Source organism: Blennius ocellaris, assembly GCF_963422515.1.
Source record: "Blennius ocellaris genome assembly, chromosome: 7".
In the NCBI taxonomy this organism is placed as follows: Eukaryota; Metazoa; Chordata; class Actinopteri; order Blenniiformes; family Blenniidae; genus Blennius; species Blennius ocellaris.
Genome location: NC_137656.1, coordinates 15,699,329 through 15,713,488, shown reverse-complemented (window position 1 = coordinate 15,713,488; position 14,160 = coordinate 15,699,329). Strand labels below are relative to the sequence as shown.

Here is a 14,160-nt window from a genome sequence, read left to right as displayed (position 1 = left end):
AATATGGATCAAGTTAAATAAAACATGAAGGCACATGAGGCATAAAATATTATCTATTAAAAAAAGAAAAGTTTTACTTCATATTATTCTTTCCTTTATGTAAAACAATGGAAACAGAAGCATCACAGTGTAAAATGTATGAAGCATTATTAAAGGACGTCTGAAATCTATCTTTGCATCAGTTTAAAAATCCTGAACAGATTATACGGATGATACTTTCAGATAAAGGCACCACTCTTTGCTGACAGATGTGTGTGTGTGTGTGTGTGTGTGTGTGTGATGAACTGAAAGAACTGAAAAAATCATCAAAGGTGTACTGCAGGCCACGACACTGAATAATCACACCAAGATATGGTTAATTTCACGCTGACGTACTGATGACACACAATGGCTCTTAAGACTCGGGGGGGGGGGGGGGGGGGGGGGGGGGGGGGGGGGGGGGGGGGGGGGGGGGGTGGGGGGGGGGGGGGGGGGGGGGGGGGGGGGGGGGGCAGTCTTTATGAGAGTAAGACTTTTATCTTACTCTAAAAAAAAGTCCATCAACATGTTTTTCAGCATAGATGAAAGTAGCATTACATGATTGCCAGATAAATGCTACCATCATAAAGATTATGTGTCCTCATTAGCCCAGTTCAGCTTCTTAGCAGCAGATCAAAGGCTCCACTTATAATCTCTGAACTCTCCCAAGACAGTAACAATTAAGCTTCAACACTGTTACGATTAATCCTTCCAATAAATATAACCACTGATAATTCAGGGTAGTGCTGGAGCCTTTCCCAGCTGCACAGATAAAACTACCTTTAAACAATGATAATCTGCATATTCAATTATTGATTTTCAGACTGTGGTGCACATCATCACACATGAGCCCCTTTTAGTGATACATCCAAGAATATCACATTTTTGGGCAATTATTTGAAAATAACAGTTATATAATTATCTTTTTCTTCTTGTTGTTTTTATTGACTCTTGAAACAAGAAAAAGAAAAACAATATATCATTATCAAACAAAATTCCACATCATCCATAACAAAATATTTATTTGGGCCCAGGATCCAGTGACAAATGGTGTTTTAGTACACTTGACAATTGGTTCCATAATATTGGAATAGAAACCATTGTGATATTTCATGGCAACACAAGTAGAAAACTAACAAATTGTGTTTAAGAGGACTGCGGGGCCTTAAAACATATTTCTATGAACCATTTGCTTAAGACCTTCACATTTAAAGAACAAAAAAAAAAAAGCCTTTCCAGGGCCACTGTGGTGCATTTGATTTAGCTGTCCTTTACCCAATAACAACATTTTGAGGAAACTGCAAGTGGCAAATTCACTGCATTAAGAACCAAAAGGGAAAGGACCGTTTCAATGTCAGTATTTTGTTGGAACATGTAACTGCATAATCCACACAGGGTGTAGCATCACAGAAAGTTCATTAAATGTACAGTGCGTTTAAGATATAGATGACTATAAAAGCTAAATGTTTTGATAGACACACCAATGACTCATACCATTACAACTACTTGGCACATATTCTATTGGTCCCATTAAGCACATGGCACACAGGTGCAATGCAGTGATGTTATGGGTGGTCAAACCTCTGGACAAGTAATTCTGGTCAAGCAACTGATGTGAAGCAATTTTCATTCGTCTTGCCATTGAGGATTTGTTTTTCTGACAAGTCGCCCTCAGAAGCATCCAGGTCTATTTTCGTAGCCATAGCAGCCTTAATTCTCTGAGGGTCACAAAGGGCAGGCTTTAGAAATACACACATTAATTGGTACAACACTTAACAAGCTTTAATAAATGTTTTCACCAAACCAATCGTGAACCACACCAATTTATATATACTGTGCAGCTTTCATAGTTACAGTTTAGACAAGTTAAATTGTTGCAAAAATTCTAAGAAAAATACATCTTCCTAAACAACCAAGTACATTTGTGAGATTGGTTCCAGTTGGAGCTTGCTTTTACTGCTACGTTGGTGTGATCCAGCCCAGACACAACCACAACTGAGGTAATAAATAACACATAACAATCATGTAACCATTGCTAAAAGAGTTTCAACATTCTAATCTTGATGTCAGCATGTTGAAACTTGTTCTCACCTCAATAAGTGATCCTTTGTTGTTACAGATTTCATGAATAGCACCAAGTGGGATCCACACTATGGAGAACAGCGAGATGACCCAGCCACCACATTCAGCCCACACTGGATATGTGTACTTCCCATAATGAGCAGGGGTGAACTGAACAATGCTGGAGAACAGTATGCACTACCAGAAAAACAGATTGTCTTAAGCACTGCCTTAATTTTCTTTATCTGTTTTTATTTCTCCGGTTTAAGCAGGACTCACCAACACTAAGACAGGACAGAACACCTGCCAGCAGGCACGGAAGTAGATGTTTGGAGCTTTTCCCAGCATCCTCTGCACCATCGAGGAAATACGCGAGACACCTGACGGGGGAAGCAAGTGCAGATTTAGACTCGTTTTGCAGTAAATGAACAACATCGTCGAAAGAACATATTTTCATGTGAAACACAAAAAGTTTGTGTTGCAACTGGGAATTGAGTTACCGTCCTCGGATGCACAATAATCCACACCATTCATCAAAACAAAAAAATGCTCATGTAGCAATAGTTTCAAAAGCATTGTCTTCTTTAAGACAATTGACGTGCTGCACTGTTCTCTACCTTTCTGTGTGAAGTTTGCATGTTCTCCCTGTTTTCCCTGGGTACTCCAGCTTCCTCCGACAGTCCAAAACATTCCTTTAAAGTTAACTTGAGCTTACCCAAGAGTGAGTGAGTGTGAGAGACTCTCTGTGTTTTCTGTATTTTTTGAGGGATGGTGTACCCTGCCTTCACCCATTGTTAGCTAAGATAGGCTAAAAGGTTCTGTCTTCCTGGGGAAAAAAACAGCACAGAAGAAACATTGATAGACGGATGAGCATAAAATATATAAAGGGCTGCTAAAATGTCACTGCAAATTCTTTTGCATTTATCCACACGCTCTTTGTTTGAGCATAAATGCACAAAATCTAAAAGTCTATTTGGCAAATGTTAACTTTTCTAAGACAACGTTTTGTCATGTTTGACCCTTCGGGCTTGCATCTACAATCCTCTTTCCCATAGTCCTCTTGGCTTTCTTGACACATTGTGATTGTGTGAGTTTCCTGTGGATTATTACCAAAGATCAAACAGACAGAAGTAACTTCAAAGAGAGCCAGGAATATGAGGGAGACCACCGCAGTGTAGTGGTCCATTAGCTGAAACACATAGATGCCTCCCTGGAGAAGGAGAAAACAGGAACAGTTAAAAACAGACCTAATGCAGGCTGTAAAGCTCCGGAGGTTTTTGTTTCTGAGAGGTTAAAGTATGGGACAGACCTTAGTTATGTGAGGAATCCCCAGTAAAAGGCCTAAAGTGCACACAACCAAGGTGAGCACCTCTTCTCTCTTTAGGAAATGCCGAAGTTTGGGTCCGAACTCATCCTTTATGAACGTCACGCCAACCTCAACGTTGGCAAACTGCAGAACAAAACACTCACTTGTAACTTATTACGATTTTTTTCGTTACGACCTAAAGAAATGCTTTTTTTTCACATTTTGTAACTTTCAACAGCAAGTTTGAAGTAAGATGAGAATACTTGGGGGGGGGGTTCTGAATTCTGTTCCTGTGCGTGTCCAGAAGTGTCTGAAAACGTCTTTTAGGTTAATTGGTGACATAACACCTACTTGTTAATGTTTTTGAGTGTCAGCACTGTGATGGACTTGGTGAGCTTTTTAATTCCTACTGACCCTATAATTTATTAATGTGAAAGCACATTAGGATATCAGACAGTCAACCAGAAAAGACGACTTGACCTGAAACGAAGCATGAGGGGCCTGAGATATAGAGCGATTGACGGAGCACAATGTGGTTTAAGCTCCTGTCAACCCGTTATATGGCATTTATCAAACAATTATATATTTCATGTTCATTTTGTACTGCCGGCTGATAACTACTAAAAAGTATCTTATTGAAACAATACAAATAAAAACCTATTCTATTCTTTTTTTTAAATTCTGTTCTCTTAATTCTATTATGTGTCTTTGCAGATGTTGTCATTGCTCTTGAATCACCTGTTGTGAAAGGAGCGTGAGTTTACCTGACTGTCCAGGCCCAGACACAGCAGCATGAAGAAGAACAAAGGCGTCCAGAGCTGAAAGGCTGGCATGGTAGAGAGGACTTCAGGGTAGACAACAAACACTAAGCCTGGGCCTAAAAGCATGACACAGCAAAAGAGTTATGAATATCACCGCATGCCAATATACCCAAGCATAGCCTGTGGTTTAACTCGGTATTGTTTGAGACAATGAAATGAAGACGGGTTTAGTTTCTTGGTCCTTTGAATGTGTAGCATGGCTTGGATATGTTTCAGCTGAGAAACACGTCTTCTCAGCCAAAGATACACGAGATGTTAATGAGTAGCCTGAGCTCCAGTCTGACCATGTGATCACAAAGCTTTGTTAAATAAATCATGAATGGTGCAATGAGTGCTTGTGTGAAAGAGGATGCTAAAAATTGGTAAATAATCTATTTAGAGAATGTGCATGTTCTGTTAAAAGAATTAGCTTTACGTAAGTCGTCAATCTTAAAAAAGGCATGCGATGTTTGGAAATGGCCTCATGCCCACTCAACAGACAGTGAGGGTGAAAAGCTGGTACAATATTTAATGGCCAAGATGAAACGCCCATCGTTCCTCCTCAACCTGAGTTTTGATCTTGGTGTCCTTTCCAGCAGTCATATAGGCACACAGACTTTCACAGAGAGGGTGAAATGTGAGATACCCAGATTAAAAAAAACAACATATCAGATGTTAATCGTGAAACATTTGAACAACTCTCAAGTATATGAACTTATGTAAATGTATGGATTTATGTAATTATCCCAAATGGAAATAATAGAAAATGCTTCAAAAACTGTGAAGTCAGACTGTGTTTCCAAACTTAATACTTACCATCCGTGGCTATGTTGTCCACTGGAAGGTTATGAATGTGAGCCATGTAACCAATAGCCGAGAAAATCACAAAGCCAGCCAGAATACTGGTGAAGGAGTTGGTCAGTGACACTATTAATGCATCCCTGCAAAAGAAGGACAAATTCAGTCTCGCTGAGTGAACTTTAAATATCCAAGATCTGTGGTGTGCTTTTTTATTTTATTCTTATTGCTGAGGAAGACAGCATCGAAATATTCCCAGAAATCATGTTATTCTCAATAATACATGTAATATTGCTCCAAAATGTTTCCTCTGTCTCCATATTATATTAATACATAATACATTTAAATAATAACATACATTTTTACAGCAGGACACTTTCAGTGAAACGAAAAAAAAAGCAATCAAGGAGCAAGCAATTGCATCTTTACCTGAGAATGTTGTTGTTGAACTTGTTGTAGCTTGCCATCGAAACCATGGAACCAAACGCTATTCCAAGTGAGTTAAACACCTGGGCAGCTGCATTGACCCAAACCTGTGAGCGACATACAACATAAAGGAAAATGTTACAGCAACAAAAAACCAAACATCAATTTTGATACCCAGTTGTTTAGATACTAAAGCTATACTAAAGATGCTAAAGATTCCCAACAAATATGTTTGTTGAAGTGGCGGCAATGCTTTGTACACAAGTGAGAATTTAGAAAGACATGAATACTGATACATTTTATATTTGAGATGTCTTAAATTTTCTAACAGGACAGATTCCTGCACTCATCCCTTTTGGATCATTTGGCTCCATCATGAAATTCCCTCGGGGCAGCACAAACGCAAGAATAGAACAAAAAGTAAAATACTGCATGGTTTACGTACTATTAAAAGACTCAATTTAGATAGATAGATAGATGGATGGATGGATGGATGGATGGATGGATGGATGGATGGATGGATGGATAGATAGATAGATAGATATTGAATTTATACACCAATTGTAGAAATAACTCACCAAACAGTTGACTAACAAATGTATTTCTAATGTATTGATGTGTACAGTTTGTGCTGCAAGCTGGACATTTAGCAGACAAAAGATATGAGTCTGATTTCTGAGTCAGGCACAACTCTCCACAACAAAAAGCTGTCTGTTTTCTCTACACATAAACAGATATAGCTTTACAATGGTTAGGCTCTCACCTTTACTTCAAACAGTTTGCTCCAGTCAGGCGTCACAAAGTAGAGGATGCCGTTCTTGGCCCCGGGAAGTTGCACATTGTTAATGAACAGGCTGATTAGGATGAAGTACGGAAATATAGCGGTGAAATAAACAACCTGTGGAGCACAAACACGAGAGGCTGCTGTGTTTGGTGAGGTTGCAAAGTTGAACGATTAAACTCCACACAGAATACTGTGTGTAGTACGTGTGTGTTTACGATGACTTGGGCGTGGAATACATACGCATGTGTGGCATAACAGCGTTGTACAATACAGTTAATGAAGACGTCAAAGTTATTTTTGAGGAATGTTCTTACTATAGTAGTATAGTACAACATTTTCTCTGTCAGTGTGCTTGCAAACACCAACATAGAATAGCAACTGTTAGTAACAATAAACTAAAATTCATCGTCACACATCGGCTGAAAAACATCTGTTTTTAAGACCTTGCCAGAAGATTTGACTCCTTTAAATATGGAGAAATACACAATGGCCCAGGCAACAACAAGACAACCAAAGAGCTCCCAGCGAAGGCCACCAGATTCTTCAATGCCGTTGGTCTTCTCCAGCAGCCTGTTACTGTAAACACAGAATAGAGACACTTAATAAAGGAGGATGTCAATGTTTGGCCAAAACTGCTATAATTTTGACAGCAAAGTGCATGTTTATATCTTGGCTGTTTTAAAATGTACCAATTTTTCTATAAATTGTTTTATATTATTGATTTTTTTGATTTTTATTGCAGATTTTTATCTCATAGTATCTTAACTTGTCCTTTTCTTCCTCATGTTAGCCTTGGGCACCGTCGTCACTGTTTATGAGTAGACTATGGACTTCTCTTATATTGCACATTTTGCCTCTTCAGTGACCTAAAAGTGCTTTATACCTGCACATTGTTGGGAGTAACTTAGAAATCAGTGTCTGAACTTGGGGTTCAGTCCTCTGTTGTGGGATTAACTGTAAACTACAGTTATCTATGGGTGCAATGGCAGTAAATGTAACTTCTACTGATCTAACCAACCATAATCCAATCGCACCTACCATTCTCTAATAAAACCCAACCTTACCTAACAGTCTGAGTACTTCAACGGGGCAAGTTGTGCTGTAGAATAGAACAGCTAAAATGGCCACAACTAAATAAATATAAGCTGGCGATGGGAACGTGCTGAGGTCACTCACTCATAGAACTGCTGGCTCGCCGACTGCAGGTGAGTGGTGTTGCCGGAAAACCTGATCGAACAGTTTTCAAAGACATTCCACGTGTTGTTGCAGGACATCCAGGGGTGAGTTGCTCCGAATGAGTTGAAAAAATAGAAAAAAGCCCAGCTGAGTAGCACATTGTAGTACGTAGAGAACATGAATGATATGACGACTGTGGCCAGGCCAACACCTGCGAAGTGACACGAGGGGTTGGAGAGGGTAAAGTGAGGCACAAGTCCGTAGGAGTCACATTAGAAAGATGCTGCACGCGTCACCTCGCGTATTCGTTTTAATACACAACGCATTACTGAGTGACAATTATTTGGTCCCTGTATTACAGTTGGAGGTGAAGTGAACGTCTCAAATATTAAATGTTATAAACCGAGATCCTCTGTTCAGTGGGAGTAAAAGATCAGTCATGAGATGATCAAGCTAACAAACGCCTGAGCAGGAACAACACACACACACACACACACACACACACACACACACACACACACACACACACACACACACACACACACACACACACACACACACACACACACTACTTCTAAGCGTTCCCGGTCAGACTGCCGGTTGTTAATAAAGCAAGCAACAGGAGGTGACTCACAATCTCTTTCTGTTGTCAGATCAAAAACTGTACAGATACTAAAAGGCACTAGATCATATAATATTGTACGCTTCAGCAGAAGAAGCGGCAAGAAAAAAAAAAGGAATGTGTGATCAAAGTCCGCCGACATGTCAATTATTTAGTCTTTTAACACCTTTGGCTATTTGCTGCGTGTCAAGTTTCAGGTTGGAGCATCTGTGTGTACCATCTGTTTCTTTTTCTCCTTTTTGCTCTCAAGAACTTGACATCAACAAGTGAGGAGTGCAAGTAAATAAGATGTTATTTATTCAAATTCTTTAAAAAAAAAAAAAGGTTTCACTATCTCTATTTGTGTTACATAAACTATATAAGAGAAACACAGATTTGACAACATTTTCACACATGAGCTGCATGTTAATATGCATAACAAATTAACGTAAGGCAGTAGCTTCACGTCTTTAAAATACATTTGTTTTTGCAAGTGTTGTCATTTCCAGCAATGTTTGTATTTGCTTCATCTTGTGTTAGATATTGCGCAGATCTGTGTTTCCCTCCACTGTGGCAGTAACAAAGTTTCATTATCACAATTTCTGTAGTTTCTCATTAAAAACTCAACACATTTTCTAATCATCTTTCCATTCTCAGTGACTGCTCACTTTTTTATCGAGCTGCACTATACTGTAGCAAGATGTGACTTGCTGTGGGAGGGATGGGAGGACTATACCCCCCCCCCCCCCTTTCTAAATATCAATACTTCTGCACTGTATTTTGAGAGTGAAAATCATATTCACTTGAGCTAATCTCAAATGATGCATTACATTTCAGTTACATTTCAGTTACATTTCAGAAAATATACAATTATTATGTTTTGTGTTTTAACAAAGTTAAAATTATTTTGATGTTCAACATACTGTTTCACCCCCCGAGACACTTTTAGCCTGGAGGTGCCATTGTTTTGCTCCACAGGCTATTCCTCAACTCCATTTTTTTTATTTTCCTTCCTCAGCTCTGACACTTGTTAAAGAGCTGGAGATCAACCCGATCCTTATAATAGCTGCTCGTCTATGAAGGCTTCAGTCTGATAAATCAAATGTTGAGAGTCCTGAGAGTAAATCAAATAATTTTGCTCTTAATTTGCATTCAAGACATTTTTAGGACCAAAGATTGTAGTGGAAGCAAACGTCTCAACTCACCCGATGAAGCCTGTTTCCCGTTAACGGGAGTTTTTCCTTTCCACAGTTGCAAATAAATCTCCTTGCTCATGTGGATTCGTTGGGTTTTTCTCTGTTAAAGGCACCTAGAAATGACTTTGTTGTATTTGGTGCTTCATAAATAAAGTTGAATCGAATGGAATTGAATTTGTGATCTCTTCTATCTGTGATTCTATCTCGGATTGAAATAAAGGCTTCAATGCTATTTTTATTTGTAATTTATGACTACTTTGCTTTCAAAAACTGTTTCAGCAGTTGGTTGTGGTAAAGCAGAAAATGCTATGCCTCACTGGATCCATGTCACAACCCAGATGACCTGAAGGAATGAACTGAAGCTGAAAAACAGTCCTGTGTCAACAGTGTGACAGAGCCAAAGGAAAACCCACTGATCTCCAGGATCAGCTGGAATCACTGTGTATATACCCCACAATCCACTCTATGTCCTTTGTTTGCCTCATTTCTCTCTATACGTGTAACTCACATGGTTCACCGCCAGTCTCGTAAACCAGGCTCACCACAAGTGGCGTCTGTATTTGTCACGTCATTGTGTTCGTCAGCTGATTAACAAGGATATCATCAATAATCACTAATAGGAATTCTACATTGAAATGTTAAGCAGAAAGCAGAAAATGAAACATGAGTGTGTTTGTTGATTGGTGATGTTTGTGGGCATCTTAAGGAACGATCACAGGTAAATCAGTCACATTGCATCTGACGTGCACAGAGCAAATCATTCAGAAACAACATACAGAAAGAAAACTACCTGCATTCGGCCCCCTGCTCAGCACAAAGCATTAACCAGGAAGAAATGAGCGATAAATCAAGTGAGGGACCCATGTGTTTTGACCGGGTAGATAATCTCTGTCTTTCAGGAGATAAGAAAACTACGGAGAAAGATTTTGAGTTAGAACAAGAATAAACAGCAGTTTTCATTGAATTCCCACATGCATTGACTGTTGATGGCTGAGGCCTTGTTCGATTTCGATAGAGACTTGTCAAAGTCTGCAGATTTCACTTCATTTTGATAAACAACTCACTTTGTGTGTTGCTCTGAACAGGCAGCCTTCACACTATATGCTTGATTGTCAGTGTTAAATGAACAGATGCAGACTAAACCACCACATCTACAGTCCAATACAGAATCTTTAGGGGATTCAGTTCATTGTTTGAGCGATTTGATCATGTCTTTCAAGCACACTGGCACTGCAATCAGTCCCAGGAACTATAAGTGATTACATACATAGCTCGAAACACATTGATTAATGCTGTGGTTCTGACATTTACTGAACAAGTTCTCACCCATCAACATGAGACCATGTGTTTAATTTGTCAAATAAAAAAGGCAGAATTCATTCAAATCGAGCAGCACTTAGAATTATTGATGAATCTTATTTATTTCCCTCCTGAGCATTGGAGACATATAGCAATACATGTAGCAGTGGGAAAACAAAGTGTAATTTTCCAATTTGAAATGTGAATTTGTAATTATTCTATTCAAACCATGATGCAAAAAAAGGAAAATGCCACAACGGTTTGTTAAAGATTACTTGACACAGTTAAGTGCTGCAGATAATAGCTCAGTTTGGACATGAAGTTCTAACTTGACACAGTTAACGAGACACAATCTACAGCAATATAACACCACAGGGGATTTCAAATGTGACCTAAACTTTGGTTGAATGGGAAAACTATGGTAACTTTGTTTACATTTCCAGTGTTTATCTCTATTGTGTGAAATAGTCATTTATACTCTAATAATTTTCCTGTTCTTATTTGTCCTTGTTGTTATACATGATCATATTGATGACCACAAGTCTCTGGGTCTAAAGGTTAATTATTACATAAAGAAGAAACTTTCAGTTTCTTTAGAAACGTCCATATATGTGACCTATATTTCCACATCCCTGCTAATTACATCCAAACTATTAAAGACAGAAAGGTTCACTTATGTCTGTTTGCAAAAAAAAATTGGTTTTCTATGGACTTTAAACATGAGCACAACACTCAAGCATGTATACCTACACTGAGATGAGGCATATAATAGGCTGTGAAAAAGAATTAAAATCCAACAAATCTGCATGTGTTGCATTACAGGAGTGTTTAATCTAGAGGGTCACTCACCTTTAAATAGGGGACATATTTTGGCAAATGCATGCACAGGCCCTAAACGAGTATACTGTCCAATAGCAAATTCCATGAAGAGCAGAGGGATGCCACACAGGAGCAGCATGGTGAAATACGGGACCAGAAAGGCACCTGAAACACAAGAATTACAATGGCAAGGGAGCAGAAATTTCTGATGTGATACATATATATATATATATATAGCTGATTGTGCAGAACAGAGACTGTTACAAACCCATAGCTTTGCAAAAGGTAGACAGTAGATTTACTTTACATTATCATTTATGAGTTGCTTTTGTGTATATATATATATATATATATATATATATATATGTATATATATATATATATATAAACAGTGCATCTTTGTTTCTTTTCTTGCAAAACTCTAAAGTACACACGCTCAGTTCTTCATGAAGTATCTTCTGTCTGTGCTCAAGCAGTTAAATATCAAACAATTCTAAAATAAGCACATATGTCAATATGAGTGTGGATTACGGAAGAAAACATGGGGATGTTTCTGCACACCAGGCAGTCTTACCTCCTCCGCTGCGGTAGCACAGGTAGGGAAACCTCCACACATTGCCCAGTCCCACTGCGTATCCCACAGATGCCAGGATGAACTCCAGCCGCCGGCTCCATGTGGGTCTCTGAGCCTCTGGATCTGCGGTCCTCTCGACCATGGCTGTCAGCTCCGAAGGTTTCACATCGGCACCGCTCTCATCCAACGCGTTCTTTGGGTTTTCATCCATCGTTACCCAATAATGATATTGAAATGCACTCTATCTCAGAGTCCAAAACGAAAAATCCGCGTATATATGCCAGTAAAACTTATTGTTCTAAATGCACTTAGATGAAAAGTACATGTGATGTTCCAAACTGAAAGAAAATGAACCCCACGGAGATCTCGTTAGTTGATCACACTGATATTTAGAAAGTCATTATTATGAAATGATGGAACCGTATGAAAAGACCAGAATGCCCCTGCAAAGCCCACCTCTGCTCCGAACCCGCAGCCGACCGGCTCAGCCTTGGGTAATGTGACTTCACTGCAAAGGTCCTTGTCTTTTCTCCGTGGAAAACACCACGCGACGTCAAGCACGCGGACGTGTGTAAAGTGCGTGTTTTCCAAGATAAAACCAATGTCTTACCGCTATTTCAAGGTTTTAATAATTGAACTTGTTTTTTCTTTAGAATCTGCCAAGTCCATGTTAAAAAAAATAAATAAATAAGAAATATGGCAACATTGAAAAATGCTTTTAAAAAGCAGGCCCTAGTAGTAAACCAGAAAAATAAAGGAAATATGCTATTTAGTAGTTGTGATCGTTGAAATAAATAAATAAATAAATAAATAAATAAATAAATAAATAAATAAATAAATAAATAAATAAATAAATAAATAAATAAATAAATAAATAAAATACATTTAGAAAATACATTTGTAAATAAATAAAATCACTAATACGCCTGCTACTCTCAAGGATTTGTATCTGTCTGAAATCAGTTGGGGGACTCAAGTACACATTCACTTAACTATAAATGTTGTAAAATAAAGTTGTATTACATCCTCAGTTATACTGTGTGGTCAGATAGCTCAAGGAAATTGTAAAAAAATAAAAAAATTAAAAAATGTAATACATTAAAATTAAAAAATAAATAAATAAAAATCTTCGGATTAGCGCACAACTGAATACTGAGACCCGGGCTGAGATATCTGTGACGCTGCCATGAAAGCTCGATATCCCCTTGCGAAAATGTAAACTTGCTTTAGTCTCAAAACCACGTTGTGAGTTTGTAAAAAAAAACAAAAACAAAAAAACACAAAAAACAGACATAATGCAACACCTATATGTTTTTGTTTGTTTTTTTTAATTTTTTATATTTCACTGTATTTTGCACCAGAATGTTTCAGTAACATTGGCTTTGTGTTGAGAGTGTCGTAATTTCTAGTAGTAATCATGTATTATCTGCACCAAAGGTGATTATGGCACTATTTTGCCGGTCTGGCCCCTCGAGGTGAAATTAAAAATGTGAAAAGTGGCACCTGAACTAAAACAGGTTTGACACAACTGGATAAGAAACTGCCCGCCAAGCTTTTATTTTGAAGGGTCAAATAGTGTCGCGGCTACACACACACACTTTCACGAGCTACTCATCAACACCTTTCACTTATGAAAGCCTCTGCTGACATAATCATTTGAAACCTAAGCGTCCAACAAATGTGATTTTACCATCCCAAATGTATTGGCACGTAATTATTCATTCACTTGTGAAATCCTTTTGCATAAATCAACATGCATTCAATGCACATCTGCTGACAGGCTAACTTCTAAAGTTATGTGTTATCAGTGGTTTGAGTGAGAGTAGCAGATAAAACTCAGTACTGAGCTCCAGAACAGCAGATGTCAATGATGGTAGTCGTCACCTTATTTCTGTGGTGCACTACGATTCATACCAAACTGGAGTCCAGTGAATTTGTGTAAAAAAAAGAAAAAAAAAGCATGAGCCGAGTTTAAATGTTTCTCATTTTTGATTTTGATAAAATTTAACAGAATACAAGTGAATAAAGTGGACAGATATAGAAATAAAGATATTTCACCATATTTTGCTGAAAATGTGTCAACCAAAAATGGTATTAAGATGAAATTGAACTTTTTTCTTCTTAAAAGAACTGTTGTTGTTTTTTTTATTATTGTTGTTTGGTTCTTTCAACTGCTAAAATGAAATTATCATATGAACAGGAGTCAACTAACAGCATGAGCTACTGTGTGCATTTGAATCCAGGCCAAATTCATCCAAGTCTACATGATCTCCCTGTGTTTGCTCCTCAGACCATCCAAAGG

General features: G+C 38.2%; 1 protein-coding gene across 1 annotated transcript in view; it reads right to left on the bottom strand.

The window, feature by feature from the left end:
* The window catches only part of LOC308132827 (sodium- and chloride-dependent GABA transporter 1), a gene marked incomplete at both ends in the record, with an annotated part of 35,020 nt that extends 22,951 nt beyond the window's left edge, over positions 1-12,069 (bottom strand). The window contains 12 exons of the mRNA XM_080500011.1: positions 2,110-2,277; positions 2,359-2,459; positions 3,190-3,289; positions 3,389-3,529; positions 4,150-4,262; positions 5,002-5,126; positions 5,413-5,516; positions 6,173-6,307; positions 6,637-6,769; positions 7,370-7,580; positions 11,315-11,449; positions 11,859-12,069. Of these exons, the coding sequence (XP_080356137.1) occupies positions 2,110-2,277; positions 2,359-2,459; positions 3,190-3,289; positions 3,389-3,529; positions 4,150-4,262; positions 5,002-5,126; positions 5,413-5,516; positions 6,173-6,307; positions 6,637-6,769; positions 7,370-7,580; positions 11,315-11,449; positions 11,859-12,069 (1,677 nt within the window). The remainder of the gene's footprint in view (positions 1-2,109; positions 2,278-2,358; positions 2,460-3,189; positions 3,290-3,388; positions 3,530-4,149; positions 4,263-5,001; positions 5,127-5,412; positions 5,517-6,172; positions 6,308-6,636; positions 6,770-7,369; positions 7,581-11,314; positions 11,450-11,858) is intronic.
* Between the last annotated feature and the right edge of the window lie 2,091 nt (positions 12,070-14,160).